The sequence below is a fragment of the Bufo gargarizans genome, chromosome 6 (genome assembly GCF_014858855.1).
Source record: "Bufo gargarizans isolate SCDJY-AF-19 chromosome 6, ASM1485885v1, whole genome shotgun sequence".
NCBI classification, from domain to species: Eukaryota; Metazoa; Chordata; class Amphibia; order Anura; family Bufonidae; genus Bufo; species Bufo gargarizans.
This window is the reverse complement of record NC_058085.1, coordinates 174,331,046-174,345,987: the sequence shown is the minus strand read 5'-3', so window position 1 is coordinate 174,345,987 and position 14,942 is coordinate 174,331,046. Positions and strand designations below refer to the sequence as shown.

Here is a 14,942-nt window from a genome sequence, read left to right as displayed (position 1 = left end):
ATGATGGGGGTGGGGTGTGTCTTGCTGTGCTGGAGATTTCCACAGACAGAGTGAGTGCTGGTGAAGGAGAGTCTGGGCGCAGCACACATTGAAGGATAGCCCTGGGACCTGTGGTGCTACGAGCCGAAGGGGCTCTGGCCTGAGGGAGACAAAGGCAGGTAGCTTGCAAGCCTGCACGACCGCTGTGGTCTGTCCAAAACAAGGTGACTCAAACCTGCTGTTTATTTCCTATGGAAGGACTTTTGTTTTATGCACTATGTGAATATGCACCTGTGTGGTCTGCACATTGCCTGTTATGCCTTTGGTGTGAATAAAGTCACGGTGTATCACAAAGACTGTCTGTGGGTGCCTCAATACTGCCGCCGCTACCGTAGCCTACCACGAGCACATCCCCACAATATATATATATATATATATATATATATATATATACACAGTATATATACACACATAGGAAGAGAGATGGATAATAACAATACATTAGTAAGGGACTTGAATTAACTTCCCCTACATAATACAGGTGAAACTCGAAAAATTTGAATATCATGCAAAACTCTTTATTTCAGTAATGCAAATTAAAAGGAATTGCATTAATGCAGCTTAAAATTAGAATTTTATGAAAAGGTTCGATATTCTAGGCGCAAAGTTTCACACTCTAGTCAGCTAATTAATCCATACCCCCTGAGCAAAGGGTACCTCAAAATTTTGACTTTGGGGTTTCATAAGCTATAAGCCATAATCATCCAAATTATAACAAATAAAGGCTTGAAATATCTTGCTTTGCATGTAATGAGTATCTCATATAAATGAACTTTGCACGATATTCTAATTGCACTTTTTATTTTGCAAATATATATATATATATACCAAGGAAAAATGGCGGCACTGGTACACAGTCTAGTAAAGGTAGGGTGCACGTCTCCAGGGGAATAGGCTTCTTACCCCAATGTATAGTCCAGAAAAATGGGCGGCACTCCAAGGAAAAAGACAAGTGAACTTTATTCACCCAGGTGGTGCAACGTTTCGGTTAGCAGAACCGAAACGTTGCACCACCTGGGTGAATAAAGTTCACTTGTCTTTTTCCTTGGAGTGCCGCCCATTTTTCTGGACTATATATATATATATATATATATATACAGTACAGACCAACAGTTTGGACACACCTTTTCATTCAAAGAGTTTTCTTTCTTTTCATCACTATGAAAATTGTAGATTCACACTGAAGGCATCAAAACTATGAATTAACACATGTGGAATTATATACATAACAAAAAAGTGTGAAACAACTGAAAATATGTCATATTCTAGGTTCTTCAAAGTAGCCACCTTTTGCTTTGATTACTGCTTTGCACACTCTTGTCATTCTCTTGATGAGCTTCAAGAGGTAGTCACCTGAAATGGTCTTCCAACAGTCTTGAAGAAGTTCCCAGAGATGCCCTTTTGCCTTCACTCTGCGGTCCAGCTCACCCCAAACCATCTCGATTGGGTTTAGGTCCGGTGACTGTGGAGGCCAAGTCATCTGGCGCAGCACCCCATAACTCTCCTTCATGGTCAAATAGCCCTTACACAGCCTGGAGGTGTGTTTGGGGTCATTGTCCTGTTGAAAAATAAATGATGGTCCAACTAAACGCAAACCGGATGGAATAGCATGCCTCTGCAAGATGCTGTGGTAGCCATGCTGGTTCAGTATGCCTTAAATTTTTAATAAATCCCCAACAGTGTCACTAGCAAAGTACCCCCACACCATCACACCTCCTCCTCCATGCTTCACGGTTGTAACCAGGCATGTAGAGTCCATCCATTCACCTTTTTTGGGTCGCACAAAGACACGGTGGTTGGAACCAAAGATCTCAAATTTGGACTTATCAGACCAAAGCAAAGATTTCCACTGGTCTAATGTCCATTGCTTGTATTCTTTAGCCCAAACAAGTCTCTTCTGCTTGTTGCCTGCCCTTAGCAGTGGTTTCCTAGCAGATATTCTACCATGAAGGCCTGATTCACACAGTCTCCTCTTAACAATTGTTCTAGAGATGTGTCTGCTGCTAGAACTCTGTGTGGCATTGACCTGGTCTCTAATCTGAGCTGCTGTTAACCTGCGATTTCTGAGGCTGGTGACTCGGATGAACTTATCCTCCGCAGCAGAGGTGACTCTTGATCTTCCTTTCCTGGGGCGGTCCGCATGTGAGACAGTTTCTTTGTAGCGCTTGATGGTTTTTGTGACTGCACTTGGGGACACTTTCAAAGTTTTCCCAATTTTTCAGACTGACTGGCCTTCATTTCTTAAAGTAATGATGGCCACTCGTTTTTCTTTACTTAGCTGCTTTTTTCTTGCCATAATACAAATTCTAACAGTCTATTCAGTAGGACTATCAGCTGTGTATCCACCTGACTTCTCCACAACGCAACTGATGGTCCCAACCCCATTTATAAGGCAAGAAATCCCACTTATTAAACCTGACAGGGCACACCTGTGAAGTGAAAACCATTTCAGGTGACTACCTCTTGAAGCTCAGTAATCAAAGCAAAAGGTGGCTACTTTGAATAATCTAGAATATGACATATTTTCAGTTGTTTTACACTTTTTTGTTAAGTATATAATTCCACATGTGTTAATTCATACTTTTGATGCCTTCAGTGTGAATCTACAATTTTCATAGTCATGAAAATAGAGAAAACTATTTGAATGAGAAGGTGTGTCCAAACTTTTGGTCTGTACTGTATATATAAATCATTGTACTGTTTGCAAAATAAAAAGTCACAAAAAAGTGTACAAATTGAAGGATCCATTGCAATAAATAATAATAGACTTTAGACAGAGAAATCACTATGTAATCCATGTGACACATTTAACAATTGGCATGCAACATATTTTTAATTTGTACCAAAAATTGTCAAGTCAAGCAGACACTCCCAAAAAGCAGTGAAAAAAGTTACATCTTGATACATTATCTCCTTAGGCAGGCAGTCTAAATATGCTCCAAATTAATCACAGTTACACAGTGGTCAATTCTGAATGATAATTTTGGTGCACTTTTAGACTATGTAGTATAAATTTAGGCTTTCATTGCACAAAATTTTCTGCCAAAACATGGTGAATCATACCTTTTTATCACTTAGTGAATCGACAAAAAAGGTGTCTAAAACAGTTAATAAAGGTGGTGCAAAATATGTACACTAATTCTTTTGGTACAATTTATGCTATAATTCTAGCACATTTTTTATTAGTATGGATTCTGTCAAGAGAAGTGTTGTATATTATTCTATTACTATTTTCAAGGAGTATTTCAGTTTCTTCTCTTTTTTTTTTTTCTATAATGAAAAGCTTTCCAGTTTTCCAATATAATAACTAAGTAAATTCCTCACAGATTTTAAAATCTTTGCTTGGAGTCACTCAGTGGGGGACTTTGGGACAAAACAGAAGTGTTGTATCTTTGTAAACAGAAATGATACCTTATGATGTGTGGTTGGTCACCAATAATCCTGTCCTCGTTCAAAATCTCTTGTATTGTGAATGAATTTTCACAACTCATATTGCTCAAAGACAGTAGATGACCTGGCCTGTTTATGGAAACTATGGTGGCTGATAAGGGACTCATAACTATTATTGCTGTAGAGTCCAAACAAATCTCAATCAATCAGTCATTTAAGCATATTAGTTAAAACAAGCTGTCATAAGGTCCTATCAATGTACATGATCCATTTCCCTTTCAGTTGAATAGGTACAGTGTAATGGATATACACACACAGTGTAATGAATATAAATATATTAAGAGGTGCATGCCTCTTGATAAATTTGTTGCACCTTCTGTTGTCCATGCTTGCTAAAGTATATTTCTGATGTAATGTGAGCCAGTTTTCCTATAAGAAGACCAATCACAGGCAACTGTGATTAGCAGTCACCTGTTTAAATACCCTGCTAGAAGTGAGAAGACCAATAATAGGCAACTGTGGTAAGCAGTTGACTGTTTAAATACCCTGCTGACAGGAAGCATATGACAGCTGCACCAAGCCTGATTGGTCTGGCATCTCTGATGCCTGATAGTCTGACCATCCCCACTGTCTGCAGGTCTGATTACCATAGTGATGGACCGTCGTCAGTGGCACCATTGGCAGAGGGACTGGGTTTGCGGACAGGTGAATAAATTACAATAAAACTGCACAAGATGAGAATTATTCCTTAAACATCTGAGGGAAACAACCTCTGTATTAATACATTGAGTCTCATTGAGCAGACCTCCATGAATAACTTGTCTTTAAAAACTATTAAGGTAAAATCCCTTTATTCAAATTATTTAAAAAAAAAACGAAAAATAAAAATTCTTTGAAAGGTGTATCATTTAATATTTTTATACATTTTTTGTCATGATATTTTAAAATGTCTTTTAATCATTTTAGCTGGCAACTTGGGATTCCTTACGAGGCCTTAATGGAAGCTTGCAAGAAAAACGACTTGACAATGACCTACAAGGATTAACGCTGAAAGTCGTGACTATCTTGGTATGCTTCTTAAAAATGTAAAATATCTCAATGTGCTTATACATGTAATAAAAAAAAAAAAAACTTTAGTCTAATATTAAGTTTATAAAAAGTTATAAATTAACTATGGGTTTCTGATGTAACTTTGTATTTTAGATAGGTAGATTATTTTAATAGTAATTGCTGTGTATTTCTGTATTTAAAGAAATCAGATGCTTATGTCACCTCAGTAAACAATGACTTAACAGATTGTACATATAATTTATACATCCTATATAGTAGCCTATGGGGGTAGTCGGCATGGTCAGTCTCACAAAATAAATCAGCCATGCTCAGTCAATGTGATGCTGGGGAAAAGCTGCCAACAGATGACATTATTAACCCTTTCCCAACCACAACTACTAGTATGGTGCTGGCTGGGCCTTTAAAGATAGTGCCAACTCCTGAGCAGAGTGGGCGCAATAGCCATGGGAGGCCTGCTGTTTCCTATAGCAGACACCTGTGGCGCATGTCCGCGACCAGCAATGATGCTGGTCATGGACAATTAACACTTCAGAAGCCATGATCAATCCTGACCATGGCAACTGAGCACGTGCGAATCCAGAAGCGTGGGCTTCTGGGTATGCTCCCGCACCCTCCGGCGGCATTTAGAGAAGCCAGAGTTTGCATGCAGCAGCCCCTGTCATATAAAATGACAGGAGGCTGCTGCATAGTGTTTTCTATTGATCTCTTATGGCACCTTTCACACGGGTGAGTTTTCCGTGCGGGTGCAGTGCGTGACGTGAATGCATTGCACCCACACTGAATCCTGACCCATTCATTCCATTGGGGCTGTGTACATGAGCAATGTTTTTCATGCATCACTTGTGTGTTGCATGAAAATCACAGCATGTTCTATATTATGTGTTTTTCACACAACGCAGGCCCAATAAACGTGAATAAGTGTGGATGCAATGCAATTTTCAAGGATGGTTGCTAAGGAGATGATGTTAATAAATAGGGATGAGCCCCGGGACCTCTTTAAAGTCCATTTACTGTAGTATTTTCCATTATAACATGGTTATAAAGGAAAATAGCATTCTTTAATACATAATGCTAAGTAAAATGTCCATTGTGGGTTAAAAAATAATAAAAAAATTACTCACCTCATCCACTTGATCGCACAGCCATTATCGTCTTCTTTCTTCTTCTTGAAGGACCTGCAAAAGGACCTGCGTTGATGTCATCGCGCTCAGGTGACGTCAGCGCAAGTACTGCTGAATGAAGATAGAAGAACCTTCCCATGTTGTTCCAGTGTTGTTTTCTAAAGGCGCTGGTCTGGTACTCTCAGGCCTCTTTCACATGGGCTTTCCGGATTTTCTCTGGATGTATCGCGTGTGCATTGAGGGAAAACTGCGCAAGTAGGCATGCAATTGCAGTCAGTTTTGACTGCGATTGCGTTCCAATGTTCATTTTTTTCCGCGCGAGTGCAATGAGTTTTGATCGCGCGTGAGAAAAGACTGAATGTGGTACCAGACCCGAACCCAGACTTCTTTACTGAAGTTTGGGTTTAGGTTAGGTGTTCTATTAATTTTATTATTTTCCCTTATAACATAGTTGTAAAGGAAAATAAAAGACCTTTGATGATGTCAAAGTGGTGAGCTCGGTGACGTCAGAGCAGGTCCTGCTGAATGAAGATAGAAGATCCTTCTATCTTCATTCAGCAGGGCCTGCTCTGATGTGAGCTTGATTACGTCATCATAGGTCCTTTTTCAGGTCCTGAAAGAAGAAGGAAGAAGACATGCCGGCCAACGAATGCGAACAAGAGGATGAGGTGAGTTAATTTATTACTATTTTTTTAACCCCTCAAGCCATATTTTAGTAAGCATTCTGTATTAAGAATGCTATTATTTTCCTTCATAAGCAAGTTATAAGGGAAAACAATACAGTAATTTCACTTTTGTCAATTTACTAACATCATCTCCTAGCAACCATGCATGAAAATCACATTGCATCTGCACTTGCTTGTAGATGCGATGCGGTTTTCACGCATCCTATTCATTTATATGGGGCCTGTGTTGCGTGAAAAACGCAGAATATAGAACATGCTGCGATTTTAACGCAATGCACAAGTGATGCGTGAAAGTCACCGTACATCTGAACAGCCCCATTGAAGTGAATGGGTCTGGATTCAGCGCGGCTGCAATGCGTTTACCTCAAGCATTGCACCCGCGTGGAATTCTCACCCGTGTAAAAGGGGCCTTAACACTGTTTTCAAACAGCAGCAGAAAAGTGTCTGAACATGGCATTTGACTGTTGCAGCTAATCACTGCAGTGGTCTGCAGCTGAGGACTGAGACTGTTTCCAAAGGTGAGGCGGCGAATCCCGACATCACATGTCCATATCGCTGATCAGTGTGACATGTACAGTGATGTGCATGGATTTGTCACCTCACCACTGCAGCCAGTCACTGTGCTCAGCTGTAGACTGCTGGTGTTAGTGATTGGATGCAGCTGTCATAAGTTACAGTACATCACGCTGAGTCTGTAGTGGCAGACCAGTACCTCAGAGATTGGCACTAGAGAAACTAGTGAGTGTATATATATTCTCTCTAAGAGTTTTTTTTATTATCTATGTCCTTTAACTTGATGTACAATACAATGGATTTCAAACTTTATGGCAACTGCTTATTTAACACATAAAATAACAAGTGTGCTGCAAGATTGCTAAATCCATATTTTAACACATATTTAAACAGGTTTTATTTTAACCATTAGGCCTCTTTCACACGGGCGTCATGTTTTTGGCCCAGATAAGATGCGGGTGCGGGAAAATGCATGATTTTTCTGCGCGAGTGCAAAACATTTCAACGCGTTTTACATGCGCATAAGAAAAATTGGCATGTTTGGTACCCAAACCCAAACTTTTTCACAGAAGTTTAGGTTTGGATTAGGTGTTGTGTAGATTGTATTATTTTCCCTTATAACATGGATATATAGGAAAATAATAGCATTCTTAATACAGAATGCATAGTACAATAGGGCTGGAGGGGTTAAAAAAAATTAAAAATAAAAATTAACTCACCTTAATCCACTTGTCGAGCAGCCCGGCTTCTCTTCTGTCTTCATCTGTGAGGAAAAGGACCTGTGGTGACGTCACTGCGCTCATCACATGGTCTATTACATGATCCATTACCATCACATCTTGTACTTCATGACAGTGGTAAAATTTATTTAAAAAAAATATCATTTTTATTTATAAAAAAAATAAAATACCCAAAATTTTGAAAAATTTAACATTTCCAAATTTCAATTTCTCTACTTATAAAAGATAGTTATAACTCCAAAAATAGTTATTACTTTGCATCCCCCATATGTCTACTTCATGTTTGGATCATTTTTTTAATGCCATTTTATTTTTTGGGGGACATTAAAAGGCTTAGAAGTTTAGAAGCAGAAAATTTCCAAAACCTACTTTTTAAGGACCAATTCAGGTCTGAAGTAATTTTTAGAAACCACATAAAAATTACCTCATACCCTCAAGGTATAAAAAACTGATTTTACAAACTTTGTTAACCCTTTAGGTGTTCCACAAGAATTAATGGAAAATGGAGATGAAATTTCAGAATTTCACTATTTTGGCAGATTTTATATTTTAAATGCTAACAAAGCAAGGGTTAACAGGCAAACAAGACTCAATATTTATCACCCTGATTCTGTAGTTTAAACTGCTGTAGGAGCACACTGCATTGTGCAGTTTTACATAAAGCATTAAAAAAAAATATATAGATTTTTTAGTGTTCCATAATCTGAAAGCCATAGTTTTATTTTAGTTTTTTGGGCGCTTGTCTTAGGTAGGATCTCATTTTCTGCGGGATGAGATGATGGTTTGGTATGATTTTGGGGTGTGTATGACTTTTTGATTGCTTGCTATTACACGTTTTGTGATGTAAGGTGACAAAAATGGCTATTTGACACCATTTTTATTCTCTTACGGGGGAGGGGGGGTTAGGTCATGTGATATTTTTAAAGAGACGTGGCAATACCTAGTATGTCTACTTTTTTATTTATTTAAGTTTCAAACAATAATATTTTTTAAACAAAAAAAATAATAATCATGTTTTAGTGTCTCCATATTCTTAGGGCCATAGCTTTTTACATTTTTGGGTGATTGTCTTAGCTAGAGTAACATTTTTGCAGGATGAGATAATGGTTTGATTGGCACTATTTTGGGGTGCATATGACTTTTGATTGCTTGCTATTACTTTTTGTGATGTAAGGTAAAAAAAAATTGCTTTTTTGACACCGTTTTTATTTTATATTTTTTACGGTGTTTACCTGCGGGGTTAGGTCATGTGGTATTTTTATAGAGCAGGTTTTTACGGACGCGGAAATACATAATATGTCTATTTTTCCATTTAACACAATAAAAATACTTTTAGAAACAAAAAAAAAAACATGTTTTAGTGTCTCCATAGTTTGAGAGTCAGATTGGTACTATTTTAGGGGGCATACACCTTTTTAATCGCATGGTGTTGCACTTTTAGTGATGTAAGGCGACCAAAAAATATATTTTTTAGCACACTTTTTATTTTTTACGGTGTTTACCTGAGAGGTTAGATCATGTGATATTTTTATAGAGTTGGTCGATACTGATGCGGACGATACCTAATCTATATTCTTTTCTTTTTTCCCTATTTAAAAAACAACAAAATTTTTACTTTATTTTGGGAAAAGGACGCTTTTTTTCTTGAAACTTAATTTTTTTGTTAAAGTTTTTTTTAACCTTTTTTTCACTTTATTTTTTGTCCAACTCTGGGAATTCAACTTTTGGGGGTCTAATCCCCTTTACAATGCATCTCTATTTTGAAGCATTGGCTGTAGGTGTATTACAGACTGTATACACTTCAGCCTGCTTGCCTGTGAGATCCAGGGGGCTGGATCTAATAGGCTGCGACGGAAGGCAGCCACGATGCATAAGGAAGGCATCGGGCTGCCTTCCCTGCTGTCGGGTCCCCATCACAGCAGCGCAGGGACCCGATGGAAGTTCTCTCCCTCTCCACACATCGCACGTGCCGCTGTCAGCGCTGACCATGGCACATCTAGGGTTAATGTGCCGGCCTCTGTGTTTTCATCGATGCCGGTGCATACAGCAGGGGTTCGGCTATCAGTTACTGCCGGACCCCACTACTGATCTGGGCGGCGCAGCTCCTGCACCCGCCCGATCAGTGCGCCATAATACTAATGGGCTGGGCGGCAAATCACGTCCTGCTGCGCCATACTATTACAGCACTGGGTGGGAAGGGGTTAGTAGAGCAGCGTAGGGACTCAGAGGCGCGGATAAGTTGCAGATGAGCTTGTGGAAGCCTTTAAGTAGGACATGAATTTTCAGCCAATGCACTCTTGTGAAAGCACATCTGTATTCATGCATACTGACGGCAGTGTTCCCATATGAGAAGAATTGGGGGAACCAACCACTTTTGGTACTTTCTATACCATGGATCAGCAACCTCCACCAATCCAGCTATGGTGAAACTACAAGTACCAGCATGCATACTGCATACCTACTTGACAGAACTCCCATACAAGTGAAGGGAGCATTCTGGTTTTGCAACAGCTGGAATGCCAAAGGTTACTGACCTTTGTTCTAGGCTAACTTTAATTCCAATATAATTTAGCTCTATCTATCTGTCTAGCTATCCATACTGTATATACACATGAGCAATATAAACATATCTTTAGACGTCAACCTTTAGCATCTGCTTTTCTCCTTAAGTTCCCAAAGATGAGCATATTGGAACAGCAGCAGACACCCTGAGAAAAAGTATATTTTAGCATATACAATAATTGCACAAAAACTGTTTCACCCTTTCTACTTTTCTCACCGCTTACCACTGACAGGTTTATTATGAATCACAACATGAAATGGAGTAAATAATAATGGAAATCTATGCCTGCTCATAGCAGGTATACATTTTTAATTGCATCCTAAGGACAGCCCAAGATGTCCACAATTACATTTTCAGAATTGTCTACCTACTAGTACATTTATTCCATTTTGCTCTGTGACTAAAAATAATCCATGCTAACAAAGATAAAATGGATTTGTGGAGAAAACGAGTGTGGTTTATTAATCAAATATGGAATATATGAATAATAAATGCATGCTACTTTTGAATGAGGAAACATACCCTTGACAGTAGTGTTGGGATTGATTAACTGTTCGTTATTTATATTTTCTTAGGAGGAACCTTTTGTAATGGTTGCAGAGAATATACTTGGTCAACCCAAAAAATATAAAGGTTTTTCAATAGATGTCCTGGATGCATTATCTCAAAATCTTGGTTTTAAATATGAAATCTACCAAGTCCCTGATGGAAAATATGGACATTCACTTTCCAATGGCTCCTGGAATGGTATGATAGGAGAACTCATTAATAAGGTAAAAATTATTTAGACCTCTATTAATAGTTTTGATTTGGACACACTTTTTATTATACAAATACAAATTACAAAAGGGATGCAAATTATGTCTCTGATAAGGTGCCAAAAGTTGGGATCTGTTCATTCTTATAAGCTCTAAGAGTCAAATATAATGAGCCTGAAGTATTAAAGGGGCTTTTCAGGACCAGTGAAAGGCTTTCTTCCAAATGCAGCATCAAACCTGTGCACTGGTTGGGTGTGGCATTACAGATAATCCCCATTCACTTCATTGGAGTTCAGCTACAACCCATGGAGCTGTTTTTGGAATAAAGCAGCCATTTTTTTAAATAATCCTAGACAGCCCCTTTAACATTAAACAAAATTAGAAATAGTTTACGATGATCACAGACTTGAAGTTGATATTACACTTAAATGCCTTCAACACACTTATATTCCAAAATGAGTCACAAGGATGAGTATCTTTGTTTTTGTTTTAAAGAAGCACTACCACAAGCTAGAAAGAGACATGATGTAACATGTAGTGAAGGTACACTTCTTACCAGTGACTGCATATTTGATTTGTCCCCTCCCTTCTGATACTCAGCTGTGTCATGTGACCAGCACTCCATCATCCCCAACGGACACAAGGCAAGAAGTCAATTACTTCTTTATTTATTCCTAGGAGACTGACATTTAGCTCCCATAGTAAAGCATAGAGAAACTGACTTCCTGTCCACTCATAAGATTCTGTGTTATTTGGAAAGTCTGATCGCTAGTCACATGACACAGCTGAGAATCAGAAGGGAGGGTATAGCGCACCAATACAGACACTGGTAAGAAGACTACCTTCACTCCAGTTTACATGAGGTACCCGGGCAAGCACTTTAAGATTTGTTTGTTGTCATGAAAAGGAGATGAAAACATTATAGCAAGTTTTTATCTGCACAGTGTGTTAGTTTTATATGTATCAGATTTAAACAGGAACATGCTCATTCCCTGACAACAAGCATAACTCTGAAAATTGTAGCTCATTGGAAACAAGTTGTGTTAAACATGAGTTAGGGTACTTTGACACTTGCTTTGTTGGATTCCAGCAGGCAGTTCCGGATCCATCTCTCCAGTTGTCTTCCAGAAAAATGGATCCGGTATTTATCTTTTTCAAATTTGTAAAGGTCTGCGCATGCGTAGACTGCAAAACTGGATCAGTTTTTCCGGAACACTTGCAGTGGAAATCCACTTGCAGTGGAAATCTTGTGCCGTTCAGTATTTGGCGCAGGCGCAGTGAGGGAGGAACGTTTGGCAGCTGCTTGGCTTCCTCACTGCTCCTGGAGGCGTATTAGTATATTATACAAGTTAATTTTTCTCAGTAAAGGCTTTAGGCAGTGACATGGCACTAATATAGTTATGTTCAGCTGACACATCGCTAATGTCAGCCAGCTTAATACCCATTTTTCAGGTGACAAAAACCCTTCAATGTGCATTTCAATGGAAAATAATGCCGGCAAGTGTTCCGGAATTTTGGACTGAGAAAATATTGCCGCATGATGTGGCATTTTCTCCGTCCAAAAACCGTACAGTGACTGAACTAAAGACATCCTGATGCATAGTGAATGTATTGCTCTCCATTCAGAATGCATTAGGATAAAACTTGAGCCCCTAGGACGGAACTCAATACCGGAAAAGTTTAATGTAAGTGTGAAAGTCCCCCTAATCAGTGATTTATCATACATTACCATAAAACCTACAATTCACTTCAGTTTTGTAATGTCTTTCATTTTGATAGTTTTCTCCATAATATTTTTTTTTTGATACTTTAATATTACATTTCAATCAGTTTTAATTTACTTTATCCAAGAGAAACATGTAGATTTGTAGATTTCTTTCATTAGGGTATTAATGAATCCCCTTCAGTTCAATGCGTAGAACAATGTGTCAGTGGGCTTTTATGTATTTTAATCAATGTAATTGTTTTTTCTAGAGAGCAGACATTGCTGTGTCAGCAATCACAATAACACCAGAGCGGGAAAGCGTGGTGGATTTCAGCAAACGTTACCTGGATTACTCAGTAGGAATTCTCATAAAAAAACCTGAGGAAAGAATAAATATTTTTTCACTCTTTGCACCATTTGATTTTGCGGTCTGGGCTTGCATTGCTGCAGTTATACCAGTAGTTGGCGTGCTGATATTTGTCTTGAACCGCATCCAAGCAGTTAGAGCTCAGAGTGCATCACAAGCAAGTGCATCCACTTCATCTACACTGCAAAGTGCCATATGGATTGTATATGGAGCCTTTGTTCAGCAAGGTGAGTTCAGAATAACGTTCTATAATCTTATTGTAGTCAGAACACTTCATTAAGGAGACCCTAAGAAGAGAATGGAGGAAGATTACTTTAAAGGCCAAGCAAGCCTCTTTTGGTCTTTCTAAAACTCCTATAGACTTCAGCAAAAAAAAGCTACAACATCTCTCCTGGCAGAATGGTTAGAAACTTCATTTTTGTTCAATAGGTTCGGGTTCCTAGAAGTGTAACTCCCCATTTATCAGGAAACTATTGCATATGTTTTAATACAGTATATAATACGTATCTCAGCTTACATTACATACAGTTGCAAGAAAAAGTATGTGAACCCTTTGGAATGATATGGATTTCTGCACAAATTGGTCATAAAATGTGATTTGATCTTCATCTAAGTCACAACAATAGACAATCACAGTCTGCTTAAACTAATAACACACAAATAATTAAATGTTACCATGTTTTTATTGAACAAACCATGTACACATTCACAGTGCAGTTGGAAAAAGTATGTAAACCCCTAGACTAATGACATCTCCAAGAGCTAATTGGAGTGAGGTGTAAGACAACTGGAGTCCAATTAATGAGATGAGATTGGAGGTGTTGGTTACAGCTGCCCTGCCCTATAAAAAAATAATCAAGAAGCATTGCCTGATGTGAATGATGCCTCGCACAAAAGAACTCTCAGAAGACCTACAATTAAACTGCATAAAGCTGGAAAGGCTTTTAAAAGTATCTCCAAAAGCCTTGCTGTTCATCAGTCCACGGTAAGACAAATTGTCTATAAATGGAGAAAGTTACTCTCCCTAGGAGTGGCTGTCCTGTAAAGATGACTGCAAGAGCACAGCACAGACTGCTCAATGAGGTGAAGAAGAATCCTAGAGTGTCAGCTAAAGACTTACAAAAGTCTCTGGTATATGCTAACATCCCTGTTAGCGAATCTATGATATGTAAAACACTAAACAAGAATGGATTTCATGGGAGGATACCACAGAGGAAGCCACTGCTGTCCAAAAAAACATTGCTGCACATTTACAGTTTGCACAAGAGCACCTGGATGTTCCACAGCAGTACTGGCAAAATATTTTGTGGATAGATAAAACCAAAGTTGAGTTGTTTGGAAGAAACACACAACACTATGTGTGGAGAAAAAGAGGTACAGCACACCAACATCAAAACCTCATCCCAACTGTGAAGTATGATGGTGGGGGCATCATGGTTTGGGGCTGCTTTGCTGCGTCAGGGCCTGGACGGATTGCTATCATCGAAGGAAAAATGAATTCCCAAGTTTATCAAGACATTTTGCAGGAAAACTTAAGGCCATAGGTCCACCAGCTGAAGCTCTACAGAAGATGGGTGTTGCAACAGGACAACAACCCAAAGCATAGAAGTAAATCAACAGAATGGCTTAAACAAAAAAAAATCCGACTTCTGGAGTGGCCCAGTCAGATTCCTGACAACAACCCGATTGAGATGCTGTGGCATGACCTCAAGAAAGCGATTCACACCAGACATCCCAAGAATATTGCTTAACTGAAACAGTTCTGTAAAGAGGGATGGTCAAGAATTACTGCTGACCGTTGTGCACGTCTGATCTGCAACTACAGGAAACATTTGGTTGAAGTTATTGATGCCAAAGGAGGATCAACCAGTTATTAAATCCAAGGGTTCACATACTTTTTCCACCTGCACTGTGAAGGTTTACATGGTGTGTTCAATAAAACATGGTAACATTTAATTCTTTGTGTGTTATTAGTTTAAGCAGACTGTG

General features: G+C 38.8%; 1 protein-coding gene across 1 annotated transcript in view; it reads left to right on the top strand.

The window, feature by feature from the left end:
* GRID1 (glutamate ionotropic receptor delta type subunit 1) overlaps positions 1-14,942 on the top strand; it is a 1,225,827-nt gene that overhangs the window by 952,043 nt on the left and 258,842 nt on the right. The window contains exons 8-10 of the mRNA XM_044299563.1: positions 4,396-4,497; positions 10,699-10,896; positions 12,856-13,180. Of these exons, the coding sequence (XP_044155498.1) occupies positions 4,396-4,497; positions 10,699-10,896; positions 12,856-13,180 (625 nt within the window). The remainder of the gene's footprint in view (positions 1-4,395; positions 4,498-10,698; positions 10,897-12,855; positions 13,181-14,942) is intronic.